At 45.1% G+C, this 18,832-nt stretch overlaps 1 protein-coding gene across 2 annotated transcripts in view; it reads left to right on the top strand.

Moving 5' to 3' along the window:
- Positions 1-18,832, top strand: part of shank3a (SH3 and multiple ankyrin repeat domains 3a) — a 176,202-nt gene that overhangs the window by 65,673 nt on the left and 91,697 nt on the right. For both annotated transcript variants that reach the window (XM_076049282.1, XM_076049283.1), the window contains exons 3-4: positions 14,581-14,784; positions 16,546-16,617. In XM_076049282.1, coding sequence (XP_075905397.1) covers positions 14,581-14,784; positions 16,546-16,617 — 276 coding nt within the window. The remainder of the gene's footprint in view (positions 1-14,580; positions 14,785-16,545; positions 16,618-18,832) is intronic.

Below are 18,832 nucleotides of genomic sequence, written 5' to 3' on the forward strand. Positions count from 1 at the left end.
GCAATATTATGTACCTCAATCCTGGCGCTGCACTCCACAGAGATAGAAAGAGACAAGTCCTTCTCTTATTTCTTTCCCCTCCTCCACTATTTGAGAAACTGTCTTTGAAACAATGTGGTCTTTGTGATGTCATGGGGCCCATCACTTCTCAGACTGGTGTCAGTTGGTTCGGCTGTCAACAGTGTTTTTAGGATAATGAAGCCCAGAGTAAGACAAGAAGAAAACAAGGGTCCAGCAAGAACAGAAGGTATAAAACAGGACATTTAAATGTTGTTGATGATATTAGTAAGACTCCCTCTGATTGTGATGTTAACATGAACATGGAGCATAAGCTGTTTGTCCTAAAGACATATTGCATTGCACTGCGGTGCTGTGCATTAGGGGTATTAATAATATTGTTATTATCATGTGATGTGGTCCTTTAGTGTTGCAAAAATCAGAGCAGACTAAGCGCAGCCCAGCTTCTTTGTTCGTCCCTCTGAGTGCTTTCAAAAATGTCATTTCGCTCCATTACGATGACGAGGTTGTGCAGATTCTGCCAATCCATTTTCAACAATGTGACATTTCCTGAAATAAATGTCCAGGAAAGAAAGACAACAACTTAAAAAAAACAAAAAAAACATGTTATTTGTGACCAATGAATGGGCGACAGCTGCCTCATGCCTCACGCCCTTTTTTTGTTGCAGACTTCGGTTGGCTTGACATTTTGCCGGCATAGCAGGTGGCAAACGCTGCAAATCCGCCAACTCATCATTCTGGAGATCCCGTTTAGACCAGGCCCAGAGTTAGGGGGCGCTGTAGGAGAGAAAAAGGAGCGAGCCTCTTACACATCAGGCGCCCACATGCTACCTCTCGCAGCTCATCTATTATAGATGGCTGCTTTAACCGTGTTATTAAATATGCAGAGCTGAGAGATGAAACAGTATTAATTTATATCCCTGTTGCTGGATCCTCTCCTGCTGGATCCTCACACTGAGACGGAGGAACATGTTGGACTTTGGCCAAACAGACAGAAACATGGAGCTGCAGAGCCACAGGGAGGTTAGAAGAGGAGAGAACAGATTCCATTCTTTTAGTCTCTCTGTCGTATCAACGGCTCCTAATTACTTTCAAGTCAGTTTCAATGAGAAGAGCATGTCGAGCTCTTTCTCACTGTCACTGCTATTGTAAATTGTAATAGTTGTTTTTTTTCCCCCTTCATTAACCTGCTTTTGCCCTCTTCAGTTTAAGCCTTTGTCAAAAACATGCTGTTGCTTGTTGTGTAATGTGTCTGTGTACGGGTCCGACAAAGTTTCATTGATGAAAAAGAGGTTTTGACCTCTTACAAATGGGTTAAGGTGGATGCCCGCACTGATTGTGCCCGCGAGCGCTACATTGGGTGTGAGTTCTGCACTGCCACCACACGGTCTCAGCGATCAGCGTTCCCTCTCCAGGCTGTTGAGACCCAAGATCTGGGCTCTTCCCACATCCGGCGCGCGGCTCGGCCCTGCTGTTAATTAGTGCGTATGTCATCTGGCCAGTGACAGCCAGAGGTCTTGGGAGGTTGAGACGGGGCTGTGCGAGAGTCATTACACTCCATCATCTCCGCACTCCTCTATTCTGCCTTCACCTCGCCCCAGCACCGGGCCTCCGTCCCCTCTTCCTCCTCCCGGCCGTCCATCCTTCACTCCTCGCTGAAAGGCGGCAACAATGGCGCCCCCCCCTGCCTCATTGTGACCGGATGCCATCTGCGCCTTCAGAGATACTGGAGACGCTGAGATGTTGCCCCATGCATCTTCCCCCTGCCTGCATCAGCACAAACAAACTGCGTGCAAACAATGCTCCATAATTAGTGAGCCACTTGTGCTGTGAATTCCAATGCGGCGTGACGTCATGTGCGTCTGTGTTTCCACTTGGCTGACCTGTTTGCACCCACTCTGCCTTGAGCTGACCCACTAATGCAGCTCTCCTTTTCACTTACCACTCAGGCAGAAGCACTCAACTTTTCACTCGGCTTTATCAACCACGTGTGAATCACTTCGACCACGGCCCCATTGGAATCATTGTCCAGCCTGTTCATGGACAACTGAACACGAGTGCAGCTCATATGTTCACAGTCCCTATGAAAGTCTTTGCGGATCAGTTTTGGCCCTTGATGATGATGATGATGATGATAATGATGATTAGTAGTAGTAGTGGAGGCAAACCCAAGTAAAAACCAACTCAGGCCAGAATTTACATTGGCGTAAATGGTTTATAATGGTTTGTGATGGTATAATGGTTTAATGTTTATTAAGATCACAGATCCTGGAGTCAGTGACTCAGACAATATATGATACCATACAATAATATGATATGATGAAGTACACAAAAATACGATACAGTGTAACAAACCTGCAATGCGAGCCTGCAGACTTTTATTCCCCCAAATGGGGATTTTTTTTCTTCATGGACTCCATGTGCTCCATATGTTTCATGCTTCCACAGAAGGACAAGGAAGGACACACAGTAGTAACTCAAATCAAGGAGATTGCATAAAACAGAGTGTGAGGTTCTCAAACTAACCTGCTTTACTGTGTGAGTGCTCAGAGATGCTGCTGAGGCTTCCGGCGGTTTCGTTTAGTGACCAATTGAAAACACACAGATCGGAGGGCCGACTTCAACCCTCCCCTCGTCCGCTGCTCCGCCACGCCTCTGAAGTGTGACCTACAGTTTGTCTCTCCCTGTCCTCCCTTGGGCCCCTGCTCTCCTGTCAAATTATCCTCCACTTACACATCTAATTTAAGCAGACAAAAGATCAAGGCTGGTTGAGGGAGGGGGACAAGAGGAGGATGCCGCGCCCCAGGGTGTCCCATCTCGCTTGGCGTGTGAATGAGTTTGACATGCAGGGACACTGGTAAACACATGAGGGGGGGCCTCACGCCTCCTGCACAAACAAACAGGGGCCGCCGCAGTGCTTCCCTGGAATGTTGGCTGAGCCTCACAGAGTTTTGCACCTGGCGTGTTTTGCTGCTTCACTTTCCTTGAAATATTCCTAAACTTTAGAAACTTTGCGTCAGAACTTTTTGGCCTTTTCAGAGAAGAAGTCATTCTTCTTCTATGCTTTTTACAGGATGTTAACAATGAGCGACGCCGCCACCCTCAGCGCTCAGTACTGCACTGCAGGTACAAACGAGCATGTAGCGGCCGCAGTGTGATTTTAATCAATCAGCCATTTCCAATAACACGACGCATTGACGAATTTATGTTGTCGGCGTAAATCGTTGCAGCCGTAGTTAAAACAACCAACTGAAAGATTAACCATTCAGCGGCCTTCACCGTCTGCTTTCATTCTCCCGCAAAAAAACAGCATGAAGCCGATGCTTGGCTGTAAGGAGACCGGAACAAGGCGGCTGGGAGACGAGACGACGGCAATAAAACCCAGCGGTGAGCTGCGTAGTGCTGTTCTGCAGTTGACCGGCTCATGTCAGGAGTAGTTGTAGGGACTGAGACTGAAAAACTAACAGACACACAACTGAAAAGTACTCATTTATTTGTAATAAATAATTAAATAAATAAATAAATAAATGAATGAATAAATAAAGCGTCCCCAAAATAACGCTGACAATAATTTGCTTTGCTGCCTGTGGTGGAATGTGGAAAGAGTCTCGCTACACTGGCCGTGAACCTGTCAGGCTGCAAAGTCAAACATGGAAATGGAATGTAATTACACACGCTTGATTGTGTCTTGCTAGAGAGGTGCGATCCCTCACTGAGCATTCCGGGGAGGATTTACACAGTCGGACACACATGCACATGCACCTACCCATGTGCAGTTAATGTGTTTCCAGACAGCAAGCTGCTGCCTCCCCGCCTCGTCCACCACTTTAAATTAAAGTTCCCGACACACACACACACACTCACGGGCGCTCAGCCGCTGCGGCCGCAGTTTATTGTTAGCGACGCTTGTCATGGGCTTGTTATGGCAGTGTCTGAAACTCCCAAGTGATCAAACGAGTTTCTCTTATCGGCGTTGGATCTGTTTGGGTGGATTTGCAGAAGCAGATCTGCTCGATTTGAACTTGAGTTGCACGTCAAGCAAAAACTCTGTAGTCTCTCTCTCTGGAGTAAAGTAAAGTTTTTTTTTCTATCCTCTTGCATAAATCAAGCACAGTGAGCAGCCAGGAAACGGTAGCTCAAAGTGGCTGTTTCTGCTCCTTGATCCTTCACGCTAACTTTGCAAAGCACCTGGATTGTTTTCAAAGTCTTTGCATTCGGATGCATGTGGTAATTTTTTATTATTCCTTGCTTGTTTCTAGCTTGGCAGTTGAAACCTCAGCATTACAGTTAGAAGTGCATCATATTCCAAACCATGTTCATGCTAAGAGCAGCAGCAGAAGCAGCTTCTTCATCTCTGGACATGTCTTTGTATTCTATTAATAGCCAATTTACTGCTGTGCTTCCATGTGGAAAAAAGGGAGGCAGTAGGAGCAATTGTTTAGAAATGGAAAAATAATTTGCCAGAGTTCTACAAGTGCGTACAAAGCTGTGTTTTTTTTTTTTTTTTTTTTAGTTTTCTAGGGAAAAAAACAGGGCAAAGTCTGTGCTGAATCATTTAGTTAAAAGCTTCTGCTATGCACACGTTGTAGAACAGAATAAAATGGTGCAGTCGCTCTGTGGAGCTCTGTGCCTTGTATAATTTCTCCCCTTTGCCATGTCAGCTTTTTTTTTTTTGGTTCAAGGTTGTTCTCTGCCAGACTTATCTGCAGCATCTTCCATCGCATAGTGCAAAGTGCTCTGTGCCTCAGCCGGGATGCACTGGTGTAGCCGGACCCGACGATTGTTCTTTATTAGTTTGTGTGTCAAATGTGTGAGAGGTGAGAGCAGGAGGGAGCCCAAAAAACGGCAGACTGCTTCCCTCCAGGACCATGGCGTCAGGGAGCTTTTAATTGGATCGTCACACTGATGTCTAATAAAGTAGACAAGCTAATTGGACATGATCAGCTTCGTGCCAGAGGAAGCAGCATGGCTAATATAACGCACGCACACACACACACACACACAGTGCCCACTTTGCATTAATACCCCACTGATGTTGATACACTGATGATTGGAAGTCCATGGTATCCAAGAGCCGGGCGTGTTTGATGTAAGATGACCGGAACGAAGAGAGACAAAACTTTTGGAAACTTTCTTTCTCTCACTGCTTCACTTCCCCTGTAGCGCTGGAGCTCAACAATCACCAGCGGCGTTTCCATGACCCCTAGAACTGCTCCAAACCTAAACATGGCAATAGAAACTGGTGATGGAAACAGCTCCACTTGGACGAAACCTCTCAAGTATGGCTCAAAGGTTTTGACCTCTCATGAGGTGGTTTTTCCAGACGTATCCATGTAGAGGAATATCGCAAAAGTGTCATGGAAACACTTTTTTCGTGTTTACACGTCAGTGGACGTGACGTATGGGGTCACGTGACCAGTTCACCTCAGGAGAAAATGTCGTGTCATGATTGGACGGAGAAGAAGTCGGAATCTTGAGTGTCTCTGAGGAGATTTTCCACCTGTGGCTGTAATCCAGCACAGTTAAACACAACTGCCAATTAACATAACTGGCCAAGAGCTTTTGTTTTTCTTGAGAGAGTAACATTAGTCAGTAATAGGGACTCCATTCATGTGAAAACATCAGGCCTGTATGTGAATAAACGAACCAGCGGGAGGCTGATTGCTCTATTTGGACATTATGGACAACAGTTTGTTGTCTCCGGCAGTGACGAGCCAAGATGGTGAACAGGCCCACCATCATTTCCAATATCGCTGGAACTAATTAATAAGACGCCACTGACATTTAGGGCTGCACGATTATGCCCAAAATGGTAATCACGATTATTTTAGTCAATATTAAAATCACGATTACGAATCACGATTATTTATTTCATGCATTTTCTTTCGTTGACCGGGGGGGGGGGGGCTGGTTGGAAATTGCGCTAACGTCCCGGCATTTTTTCGTTGAGAGTTACCTGCCGACAAAGTTTTGTTGGGGGGGGGGGGGGGTGTATGTACTGTCTGGTCCCGACATCGCGTCTCACGCTCTCTCGAATCATTTGAGGCTGCCTCTTATGCAGCGGCACTTCCTGCCGCTGCTGCAGGATTCGGCAGCTCAATGAAGTCTTAACCTTGCGTTTGCCCCCTGGTGGTTGGATGACTGAAAGTGCTTGATTTGACATGTATGGTAGCCGGCTTTTTAAATGTTAATATCGCCGACGATCAGCTTAATTTAATCGTGGCAGCCAAAATCGTGATCGGGATTAAAATTCGATTAATTGTGCAGCCCTACTGACATTTACACAACGGTGTTATGTACTTCTGGTGGACTGTATGTGAATAATTTTCAACGGTTTAGCCAGGATCATTAATTCTGAAGGTTAGTCTGTTAAACAGGAATCAGATGAAACCAAACCAGAGCTTTTCCATCTGTAGTTGCTGGTATTGTGACTCGCTGCAGCTTTCATTTACCTATGAGAGTGCAATTAGCCAATCACACAGCAGCCCGACCCTGTGTGTGTATTGTGCTCCAGCTGTTGCAGTGGCAGCGGGAGGGCAAACAGAGCAGATTGACGACTCCACAGTGAAGATTTAGTGAGTCTTCTTCAGGCCTCCTGACAGACGCAGGTATCCGCTCCTCTCGTGTCACTCTCACTCACTCTTCCTCACAGGCGTCACCCTGTAACTCCGCCATAACCCGTGTCTTCAGTGCCAAGCTATTTTATCAATGTCTGTGTGAGTACGAGGGTGGGTGTTTGTCTGTGTGCGTTGGTGTGGAGGGGTGGGTCCATATGGGGTGGCGGGAGGGGGAGTGGAGCTTTTATTTATTCTTATCGTTACTATTATGATTGTTGTTGTTATTATTATTATTATCAATTTTTTTTTTTTGTTAAGCACTGTGGGTTGCACCTTTTTGTATGAACAGTGCTATTTAAATAAAGTTTATTATTATTATTATTATTATAATAATAATCAGCTGGTCAGTCTCACCTGCCACTTGCTTTAATGTGTCTTAGTGCCGTTTATATTCATCAGTGCGACGGTCTCATGGCTCTGTGTGCCCGAGAGACGCACTCATTAGCAAATGTGATGGATCTGCTCTTGTTCAACCCGCGTGCAGCCTTTTGCTTCTGCCATATCGGCGGTATGAACATTCTATTTCATTTGCACTGATGCGGAGGCTGTTCCTGATAGGTGTTTGGAGGCAGAAGCTCTCAGCGCTGTTGTATTTCCTTGTTAAGCCCAGCAGTGGCAGGCTGGGCTGCCTGCCCCGCTCTCTCTTTCTGATCCACGCTCTTTAGTTTGTTTGTCCTCTTTCTATTGCGCTCACGCACGCTGCCCCTCTTTCATGCTTTGAACGTTCCGCCCAATCTGGACCAGCCGGCCCTGCAATGCAGTTTCAGTGGCACCGCAAGACGGAAGGAAAGATTCATTCCCAGCCTTTATTTAGATGTGTGACGACCCTCCAGCCAGGATCCTTGATTTCAATGGTGCTGCTGAACCACAGCAGAGGAGGTGAAAGTGGTGGTGGTGGTTGGGGGGGTGGGGGGGGGGTGGAGGAATGACATTTAAATCCATTCTAATCAGAGGGTTAGCTAAGCGTGCACTTTCCTCAACAGCAACAACAAGGCACACACACTGCGAGTGCAAACACAACCTTGATATTGTCACTCGTGAGGAAAACACAACAACACAAAGACGCAGCATTTGGGTTTATTGTGTGCATCTTGCTAATGATACAGTTGGACATGTGACATTATTACTTGACTTATCTTATTTATAGTATATTCATTTATCTCTTAGCTTTCCTGTTTGGTGTTCAATTCAGGGTCTTTGATTTTCATCCTGTAGTCAGTGCAGTGAGCTTGTCAGAATCAGAATCAGCTTTATTGACCAAGTTTGTACAGGCCAAACAAGGAATTTGACTCTGATTTTTTTTCTCTATTCTACTACTTAGGTTTAAAAACAAACCAAACACACTACAGAATAAGTAAAAAGTAAAAAGTAAGGGTAAACAAGTAAACAATGTACAACCGGAAGTATGAATAAACAGTGCGCAACTTGGTGGAGTAAAATAAGGATCTATATACAAGTCTACATAGTATATATATAAATAAAATATATAGCTAGATAGATAGATATATATGTATGCAAATATTCGTTAATTGTGCACATATACCTAAAAAATACCTACAACATAAAAAAATATATACGAGTCTGTCTAATATACCTAATATAAAAATATATACAAGTTTACATGCATTTCCAATAGGTATTACCTGAACTGTACTAACCTAGGAGAGGTGTCAGAGGGCTGATTTGTAGTTGCTTCAGGAAAGCATTTCTATTGCCATTAGTTGAAGTATGTGCAAGTATTTTTTTTGATGCGTCGTGGAACCTTTAATAATAAGAAAATATTGTCCTTCAGTAGGTTTACGGTCAAATGGACCGAGGAGTCCAACCAGTCGGTTTGAAAGGTTAAACTGCTGCTGACTGCCTCATAACTGAACATGTGAAATGTCTCAACTTCATTTGACTCGTCGCCTGAGGTTCATGTAATAAAAGTAATATGTGCAGCAACTAGATTTGATTCATACTGCCAGTAAGTGACAAGTGTTTGTCAGTTGCTCAGTCTGTCACATGGCTGTGGTTCACCCCCCGGCCCACATTACATGGCATTGTTCAAATCCAAAGTGCACTCTGTCACTCCATTTAGTGTGCGTCCGACTTCACCTTTCCCAGTTAATGGGTGCATATCTTTGTGCTAAGTGAGACAAATTACAGTGGGGTTGTGTTGAGTCTCATAAGTAATTAGGCTATAGGTGTTTTGGGCACGACTTAATTTAAACCAATCACACAGTCATCTCTCATCCTCTCCCAAAGCCAGGTGTGTTCTGCCATGGAAGCAGCAGCAGCAGCAGCAGCATTATTCTTGGTGGATGGAGAGCAGGGTGGTCCTGGAGTGGTTTCACCTCCACCCACAATCTGCCTCACTAGCCTCACAGCAGCAGATGCACACATGTTGCAGTCATTCCCCTGCTTGTGCGACACTCGTTCAGACACATCCTCACACGCACAGGCCACACGAGCTGCACCCAGTCACGAGAAGGATTATTTTCATTAAGAGTTGCTGGGTGGGTGACTACAATGAATATATCTATAAAGAGTAAAGCCAATAATGACATTATCTGAAGCAGCGGCTGCAGAAAGCACCACTTTGTCGCTCCATTGGGGGAAGACGCTCCCTCATTTATGCACAGAGAGCTGCAGATTACAACATTGATTATTCAAATGTGCAGACACTCTGAAAGCATCAGTCAGCAGTTCACTTCATTTGCCATTTAGTGTTTTGGTGCCCATCTGTAATGTCTTGGTTCACACCAGAGCTGTTCAAGGTAAAGTGATGATCTACTGACCTCGTCCAATGGCACTGCCAGTTACCTCTACAGCGCACGGAGTGATATCGTCCAACAGTTGTGAGTAAATCAGGACTACATGTCATAAAGGAAGGTCAGTTGTCGTTTATCTGGGCTTTACATTGTCATTGAAACAGACTGAGCACTGAGACGTATAGTGGAAGCTCTAACCTACTGTGGCAGTTGTTAGTTCAGAGGAGGAAAATTAGCAATAGGGCATCAGAGAAACGTTGCCGTGTCTGAAGAGTCTTGATTCCTGGGGTGATTTTGGAATTTGGTGAAAACAACTAGACACAGGTGACAAAATCAAGGAGTGACAAATAAGGTGGAAAAAACAGAATCAGTACGTGTGCGTGTTAAACTGCTAAATGCAGCGTAAAGGGCTTTAATAAGAGGTTGAATCCTCTATCGATCTATTGATATATTGATCTATTGATCGTGTGGAGCTGAGATGTTTGTCCATTCAAGTCCAGGTGGGAAAGTTCACTTTTCCAGCTCCATCTTAGGAAGTTGTCAGCCTCCTCAGAGACACTGTGCTCTCTCATCAAGGTCAGTGCTTCTTTGTGTAGATTCCTGGGTGCCAACTTCTTATCTGCTTCTCCTGTGAATCCCCTTCAGAAGCTCCAGTGTGATGTTCCACAGGCTTCTGCAGCAGTCATTTAAAACTGTCTTTGTGGAAGAGCAGAAATGACTAAAAAATTTTGAGAAAATATTCCACATGGAGATATTTCATTAACCTGCCTAGCCTGCCCTAAAATGTTTTTGGCGGCAACATATTTTTTTGTTTTCTTTTGCAAAGCTCCAATCTGAAATGTGTTGCTGGTCTTTGTGTTGTCTAACCAATCAGCACCCGTTTTGTTGTTTGTGGCAAAACCAAAAAATCAGTTGCAAAATAATCTTAAAATCCACAGAAAAGCAAGAATAGGAAGCACCTGCAAGCTCAGCTGCTGCTGATAAGAGTAGCTGGATGCTTGAGGAGGTTGGTTTTATCAGAGGATGGTGTTTTGGTGAAGATAGTTTGATTCTGACCCTGGGTTTCAATTCTTTTAGTGTCAGTTGTTCATTGTGGGCTCACAGCTGCTTTTCTTTGGGAAAATAGATTAGAATGAAGCTTTCTGTTGTGTTCACACCCGACCTGATCACATTTACAGGCACGGATTTTGCAATAATCGGGATCAATGGCCTCTCTTGATCCATGAAGTTCTCAGACTGACACAAACAGCGTTTCATCTGAAGCAGAAGCCTGAGGAGAAGAAAGACAGAGATGGGACTGCAGCGAGAAGACAGGACAGATTGAGAGTGACTCAGGCTTCCTGTCATTACTCCGTCAAATGTCAGATCATGCACTAATAAAGTGACGGGTTGACAGCGTGATTCAGACTTGATGATGGCTTTCTCAGGGGTAATCTCATCTATTTTAGAGAGACGAGGCTGCATGAGGACAGAGTGAACGTTGACGGTGGTGGCTTCGCCGTCTGGAGGACAGATTGTGATCAAATGGTACCTGAAACATCGGCGAGGAGGCTTTCTGTTGGGGCAACGCAGTTTAATGCACATGTGAAAGTGTGCACTAGAGATTATGAGCCACTATTCACATCTTTTCAGCCTGGATCAGCTCCCGCTGGGGTTTTGGACAAATTGCTGTGATTCTTGTCTTTGTCCCGGGGCCAAATGACAGGGTGCTGAAATCATAAGTGACAGGTATAATGCTGCCCTCTCACCAATGGGCTTGGCCACAGCAGTCTGTTGCAGAGGCTGAGAGGAATGGCCTCCACTCCTAGAATCTGCAGCAGCCTGCTGCTCCTCGTGCACTTCAGACCAGTGAGTGACTGGGCTGCATCCTGGACAAGGAGAGGTGCTGGCACCGTCTGTATGGGACATAGGCACAGTAGGAGTGACGTGTGAGACTCCAGACCATCTGCAATCAATCAAACAGGCAGCTATGAACCTACCTGCCCATCCAGGAGTGAAAGAGCCACAGGCCTCTCCAGAATCAGACCTCAGCTCTGGGCCTGATGGAGAGAGAGGACGAGTGCTTCAAGTGATTTCACCAGCTGCCACTCAAGTCCTTCAGTCTCTTCCTAATGCTGGCTTTTATATAAAATAAAATAAAAACAAAATAAAAACAAGTCAGGCATGCCAACAACAGCAACAACAGCTTGTAATTTGTTTGGGAGATGCATGTGGAGAAGAATCAGCTCCCACTGAGAAGAACCAGTGGGTCACACACGACCAGATCAAGCAAAACCTTTCCCTTTTTTATTATCATTTTAATGGCTCTGCTTTCAATACTGTGGGTTAGATAGGGAAAATTCATCAATACAGCCCAGACAGTATAGAGAACAGCTTTTGAATTTAACGTGGCTGTGGTCTCGTTTATTAGCTGCACAGTTTTGTTTTTTGTTTTTTTTAATTGGCGGACACCTAAAAGTATGAGTTGTGTTTTAAACTTGAGGGCACCACAGGGTTGTGTGTTGTCTCCACTGCTGTTGTCTGTTCAAGTGTGTGTGTGTGTATGTGTGTGTGTGTGTGTGTGTGTGTCTGTGTGTGTGTGTGTGTGGCTGAAGGAGAGACACTGGCTTCAGCCAGAGCCACCTTCCTTCACGGCTGCTGTCAGTCCAGTCAACTAAAGATGAGAAAGAAGCGACTACATGCACCAAATCAAATGGACCTAATTAAAATCACTTCTGTCATTCTTCACCTCGACCAATAACCCCTCCAGCCCTCCACCGCCAGCAGAAGGAATTGTTTTTAATTGGGAGTTTTGGTTTTGGCCAGCACAATATGGAGATGGCACTCAGTAGTGTAGTTAAAAGCACCTTGTCATTAAATATTATAGCCTGGCGCGCTGAGCGCAAAACACAAACCGACTCTGCAAAACTGTTGGCGTTTCTGGGAAGGTTTCAGCCAAAACGGCGAGATGCTAGCTGCATTCCCATGAATGCGTTTCCTGTGTCGATGCATGTGGTCAAGATCAACAGATCAGCTCAGTGTGAATGATGAGAGCTGAGGTCTCTGACAACCAGCCTGTCTTTTTTTTTTGCATGTGTCTGCCAGGAATCACAGCTGCTTAACCTGGCACAGCTCGGCAGTCAGAAACATTCCTGCACACTGCGGCATTTACTGTTTCAGGCTGCTAACCCTGAGGGACTCGGAACACACACACGTGGACACACACGCGTGGACACACACACAGTCAAAAAACCCAGACAGTAACATAAGGTTGACTCTGGGATGCAGGAGAGCTTGACTGAAAAACGATGTGGGCAGAGCGCTGACTTTATAAAACCTTTCAGGCTGTTATGACATTTAGTTTTGGGCATAAAGCAGGTGGGATGGGAAGCAGGGCGCCAGGGTCAATTGGAAGGTGTCGTCTTCCCTGAGATGTGAAGGGTTTAGCATTTTCCTCTAATGTCACTCTGCTTTTTCTCACGGAGGCCCACTCAGTTTGCGCTCAAACAGACAAGCTGCGTTAGTCAAACACGCATTACCAAGGACGAGCTCCTCAAACAGGCACAAGGACCAGCATTACGTAAGCCTGCCTCCTGTGCTGCCACCTGGAGAGCTGGAATCAAGGTCACAGCGCCAAGTGTCGCTGATACAAAAAGAAAAAGAAACGGAAAGCAGCACATAAAGTTTTGTGCATCTCATCAATGTTGACGTGTGTGTTTGTATCTGTGTTGTGGTACAATTAAAGATGACACCAAAGACTTGATTTGCTTTGTGGATGTGTTTGGATGGTAAAGTGAGAAGAACGGCATAATAAATGATCGCACGGCTTCTTTTCATGGATGTGGTTGATCCTCCTCCCGTGGCGAGTGTGTAACTGTGTGTAGGACTGTGCTTTGTGGCGTCTGCCTCACTCAGTGCCTGTCAGACTGACACAGCAGCACTGGGCTCAACAAAAAACTAACAAGCATTTTTCTTACATTGTAACTCCAAGAGAAAGTCCATTCCATTATTTTCATGACTAACTGTTCTGAACTCGCTGTGAGGGAGTTTAAGGCTCCGTCAGACTCCATCCGTGCAGTCAGGGAAGAAAAAACAGTGCAGGTGCTGAGATTTTTCACCTGTAGCACATCATTATAAAATCAAAGATTGTCAATGCTTTTCACCGTCATGTGTTTGTGCGTTTTTGTCGGCTGAAAATGCGTGAAAAAAAGTTACTGCACTGATTAAAAACTTGCCAAAGATTTTTTCAGATTTGGATCTTTCAGATTTGAATTCTCTCACACAGGCAGCAGCGCACGAGGACGTCGCTCACAGAGCTAAATGCCGATGAATTGTTGCTTTTCTATTGTAACCTTCAGAGATGCGATGTGTCTTCAAGCTGAATAGTTGGGTTGAGTTGAAAGTCACAGCGGATCCTCCTCGTGGGACTTCTGATACATGCTGACAAGGATTTCTGCTGTGTGATGGATGGCTCCCACTGGGAAAACACTTCCCATCACTGTAAAACCTGGACTCGGTGCTTTTTTAAAAAAAAAAACACTTGCAACTAGGCCGCGTGGCAGTTTTGTTTCAATGCGGAACTCAGTTTGGGCAGAAGATTTTATCACAGCTCAGATCTGTTTCTTGCTAAGTTGTGGTCGAGTTGTTCTATTGTCAAGAGGAAAGAAAAAGGAAGGGGGAACGACGTAGTCGGTAAAACGTCAATAAAGCTATCGAAACAAACCTCACTTTTCCTCAAGAAAAAAAAAGATATTTCTATTGATAGAATTAGGCAGTGAAATTTGAAGATGAGATGTTCCTCACTGTAATCTCACTGCCTCACACACTCACAGATAAGGGTGGCACAGTTTAGAAGATGTGCGTCATGGCCCTGATTCTTGATTGCTGTGATTGAAACAGTCCACTGACCAGATACAGCTTGAAATCCCACCTTGTTGGATATAATGGATTTATTGTCTCAGTTTTGAGAAAACCTGTGGATGGATGTGAGCGTGTACACGTTGACTCCACCCGACTCTCCTGCTGGATGTAAAGCTGGGCTCTTAAATAAGCAAAGCAGCTGGACGTTCTACAATGTTGCTGGTTCATAAATGTTCCTTGTTATTTTGGAGTTGGTTCAAACATCACTGCTAACTAAACTAAACTGAAGGGCAGGACACTGGGAGCATGAATAGGAGATGCTGAATCTTGTCCTCTTCGTCTTCTCTCTGCAGAAATGTCTGAAGTTCAACGTGGATGCACCCATCTGGCTGTCCAAGCAGCGCATCCTGTGCACCCTCAACCAGAGCCTGAAGGACGTGCTCAACTACGGCCTCTTCCAGCCGGCTTACAACGGCAAGGCGGGCAAGTTCCTGGACGAGGAGCGGCAGCTGAGGGAATACCCCTTCCCGTCCATCGCTCCGGTCCCCTACCTGGAGGTGGGTTGTAGTCTGCTCCTCATTTGACTCAATACCCTCGCCTGAACTGAGACACCCATGCGTTTGTCCTGGTCGTAATGTAACGGTGGTGATCTTGTAGGTGCCTCATTAACATTACCGGCCATTCTTCACATGCGTCCTCGAAGATGCGACTCGTTTATAAAGGTGTTCCCTGTTTTTTTCTTGATGAACAGATTGCCCCCATGTTTTATTTAGATTTTTATAATTCATGCAAGTTTAACTTTTCTCTGTTAGTGGCAACACATAACACCAGGTTTTAGCATGGAGATTATTTTTAATTGGAAGGCAGTAAATTGAGCAAAATAGGTTTATTTTCTCATAATTGTCCATGGAGGGGTGCTGGAAGCCCTCCTGTAGCTACCTTCTACATCCTGGACACATTGATGTTAGCACAGCGAGGACACCTAGGCAGTGAGCTCGGCCGGCCCGTCAAGGTTATCTTCTTTGATAAAAGGATTTATTGCCTTCACAATTAACACAGCAACATACAGCTCGGGGCCTCCATGAATACTGATCACGCCACATGTGATAAGCAGCATGATGGGAGGTGTAGGTCGACCAAAGCGCTTCGATGGGCTTTAGGAGTCAGCTGGGTCTCGCTGAGGATGGGGGGGCAAACACTGTAGTTTTCACACTGAGTCAGATTTGCAGAATTCAGATCATTGCCATCACCTGCAGTAGAAACAGTGTGTGCGCCAGTCTCTGTGATGCTCACACCAAGGACATGCGCAGCCTTGCACGGCTTGCGGCTGTGGCTTTGTGCACGCTGTGTGTTTATATCTGAGGGTTTTTTTTATGACGTGCCAGTCACAGCAACAGCAATAACGTCGTGTTCAATGACAGTGTGTTGTCTACCAGCTCAAAGATAATTGCTGTACTTGTCCATCACACTCTCTCTCTCTCACTCTATAGATGATGTATGCATACAGTTTGTCATGCGTCTGTGAATCCCAGGTATAAGAAGATATGCTGTTTTCTCAGCAGCTGCTGTTCTTATTGGCCATCTGTATATTTGAACACCTTTATTGTGTGCAGGGAAAGAAAGAACAATAATAAAAATGTCTTTTTCACTCTGAGACTTCTGATTTAAATGTTGATCCCGATACCTCAACGATTATGTGCAATATTATAGTGCGAGTCTGCTTTGGAGATTTTAATAACCGTCTTTATTTGAAAAAATAAATCCCATCATTGGCTTATTAGTTTATACTTTATAAAAAAAATATATATATATTTCCTGGTTATAGCTGGACTGTATTCTGCTGCTGTTGTGAAGAAATAGGTGTGTGTGTGTGTGTGTGTGTGTGTGTGTGTGTGTGTGTGAGACTGACCAGCAGTTATTCCCTCGGGCACATGGTGTGTACAGATGATTGACAGGTTTTCTCTGCTCGCTCGTGGTTGAGCCTTGCTGCCGAGCTTCACACATTGTCAGAGAGACGGTTAACACACAGACACTCTCGCAGCCACGCGTGTGCACACACACACACACACACACACACACACACACACTCAACAAGCCAGGGAAACGACTGCAGGTCCACAATGCCAGTTTGGGATGGACAGGCTGTGCCTGCTGGTTCTGGTTCTGGTGCAGTTGATGAGAAGCAGTTCAGATGTATTGTGATCAACATTTGTCTCTCTATTAAAGGTGAATACAGTCAAAGTGCACTGATTCCTTCTTCTGATACTAAAGCAGTCCAGAATAAAAAACACTCTTCATCTTCTGTGTGTGTATTTCAGTTCCGCTACAAAAGACGCGTCTACACCCAGACTCACCTTGATGAAAAGCAGCTGTCAAAGCTCCACACCAAGGTAAGACCACTCACTCTCCCAGCCTCCTCTCTCACTCCATAGCCAGGTGGTTGCAGCCAGTGCACGGGGTGCCGGTCACAGGCGCTGCTTGTCAGGACTGTGAATGCAACACCGCTGACGTCTCTTTGTCATGGACTTGGTGTGCGACTGCTGCAGTGTGCGCAGCTCCTGCAGTGAACGTCAGGATATTGTCTGAAATGTGGAGGAACTGGTTGCAGGTTTAAGCACTGTAGTGTGTGTGTGTGTGTGTGTGTGTGTGTGTGTGTGTGTGTGTGTGTGTGTGTGTGTGTGTCTGTGTCTGTGTCTGTGTGTGTGTGTGTGTGTGTGTGTGTGCGTGTGTGTGTGTGTGTGATACCAAGCCAAGCATAATATTGTGGTGCATGGGAGATGCAGGCAATTGTCTGAATAATTTTGTGTAATGAAGTGGAATGGTAGCCATCATTATAGATTCAACATCATTTCTTCTTCCGAACCAGTTCTACAGAAGGACTGCACATGTGTGCATGGTGGGCAGTACAGGTACTACCCAAAAAAATTAGAATATCCTGAAAAGGTTGTTGTATTTCTGCAATTCAACTCAAAAGGTGAATTTGACATATTATATAAAGGAATAATATGCAAATCGATATACTTCAAGTTTTTATTTCTTTGGATTTTGCTGATCAGCTTTCAGCTTAAAAAAAAAAACTCAAATTCAAAAACTCAGAAAATTAGTTTGTGAGTTTGTGGTTTTAATAAGCTGAAAATCTTAATCAGTAAAGTTACAACAAGGAACTGCTTGAGATGTCAATTTGCGTGGAATGGCTCAATCAAATTTGTTGCTTTCATCTTTTATGTTAAATTGCCAAAATAAACAACTTTTATTTGATATTCTAATTTTTCAGGTAGTACCAATTAAAGATGACCCCAAACAGTTTCTTCTCTACTGGGTTTGCTGTCTTCCAGGCGTCACTTGCAGGCAATGCTGCTGTTCTAGCAACAGTCCTGTAGCAGGAGTCTGTAGAATGCTTCTCCCACCTCCTCAGCCTGGTGTTGAAATCATCTGCGCCTCCTCCACACCTTGGCAAACTCTCCGTCTTTGGTTTCACACCTTGCTGCCGCTTTGGATTTTTTGATGGGTTTTACTCTCAGCCTGATCGTGCCGCCATGAGCTGCGAGTCCGTCACTCCTTCTCCCTCTGGATGTGTTTCACAGTGGGAGGCAAGCAGGAGCAAGACCTGCGAGTCTAGCAGGTCTCCAGGCGTGTCTGTGCAGCAGATGTCGTTGGGGTGAACCCAAGGGGGCTGCAGAGGAAGGAGACAGACAGCCTTGTCTGAAGCCAGCGGTGACCTTGAACCATCTTGTCTGCTCACTGTCTTCAGCCACCAGGCGTAGCACTGGCTCGCTCTCATAAAGCCTCCAGAATCCTTTGCAATGGGTGTCAATCAAAGGCTGAATCCAAGAATCCAAGTGATCTCCATTTGGTGACTTGTTATACTAGTCTTCTATATAATTATATTCATAGTCAGTAACTCATGAAATAGCTGTTTTCCATCCATTTACCCATCATTTCAATACAGAGCTAAACAGTGTGGGGCTTCAAAGACGCTGAGTTGGTTGCAATTTATTTCAATTGACATTCGAGCAACATGTTTTCTGCCTTTCTCATGACAGATTGTTTCCTCCTATGAGGTGGTTCACCAAATCACTCCATTCATCTGCTGCTGCTCCAGCTCTTCTGTCACATTTTAGAACCCATTGTGGCTCCACCGCTCAAAAAGTTGACCCCCTCCCCTGAATTAGGTGCACCCTGGAGTGTTTAACACATTCATATATAAAACTGTTGTTTTCATTCTAATTAATCCGCAGTGATTCATGTGTTCGGACACAAAAGAAAAGTGGTTTCTTGGAGAGAAAAGTGAATTTGTCTCCAGTTCATTGTGGGATTTTCCACTGTTACACACTGCTACTGTACAATCGATAAGAGTTTTTCCTCTTGTGTGCTGGTGCTGATAGTATCAGAGGGGGAGAGAGTGAATGAGAAATGGGGAGATGCAGAAAAGCGGCGGCGAGGAAGAGGAGGAGGATGAGGATGAGTCATGCCGTCAAATATTGTTTCTGGCCTCGGCAGTCTGGTATGAGGTGCTGCCGTCTGCTCCTGTTCCGCTGCGAGGGATGATACGAGTGCTACCCGACCGACGCGGCTCTCAGCCAAGATCTCTGGCAGCAGTTTAGG

This window comes from Nelusetta ayraudi, unplaced genomic scaffold (genome assembly GCF_046127955.1).
Source record: "Nelusetta ayraudi isolate G7.1 ecotype Tasmania unplaced genomic scaffold, CSIRO-AGI_Nayr_v1 ptg000111l, whole genome shotgun sequence".
Classification (NCBI taxonomy): domain Eukaryota; kingdom Metazoa; phylum Chordata; class Actinopteri; order Tetraodontiformes; family Monacanthidae; genus Nelusetta; species Nelusetta ayraudi.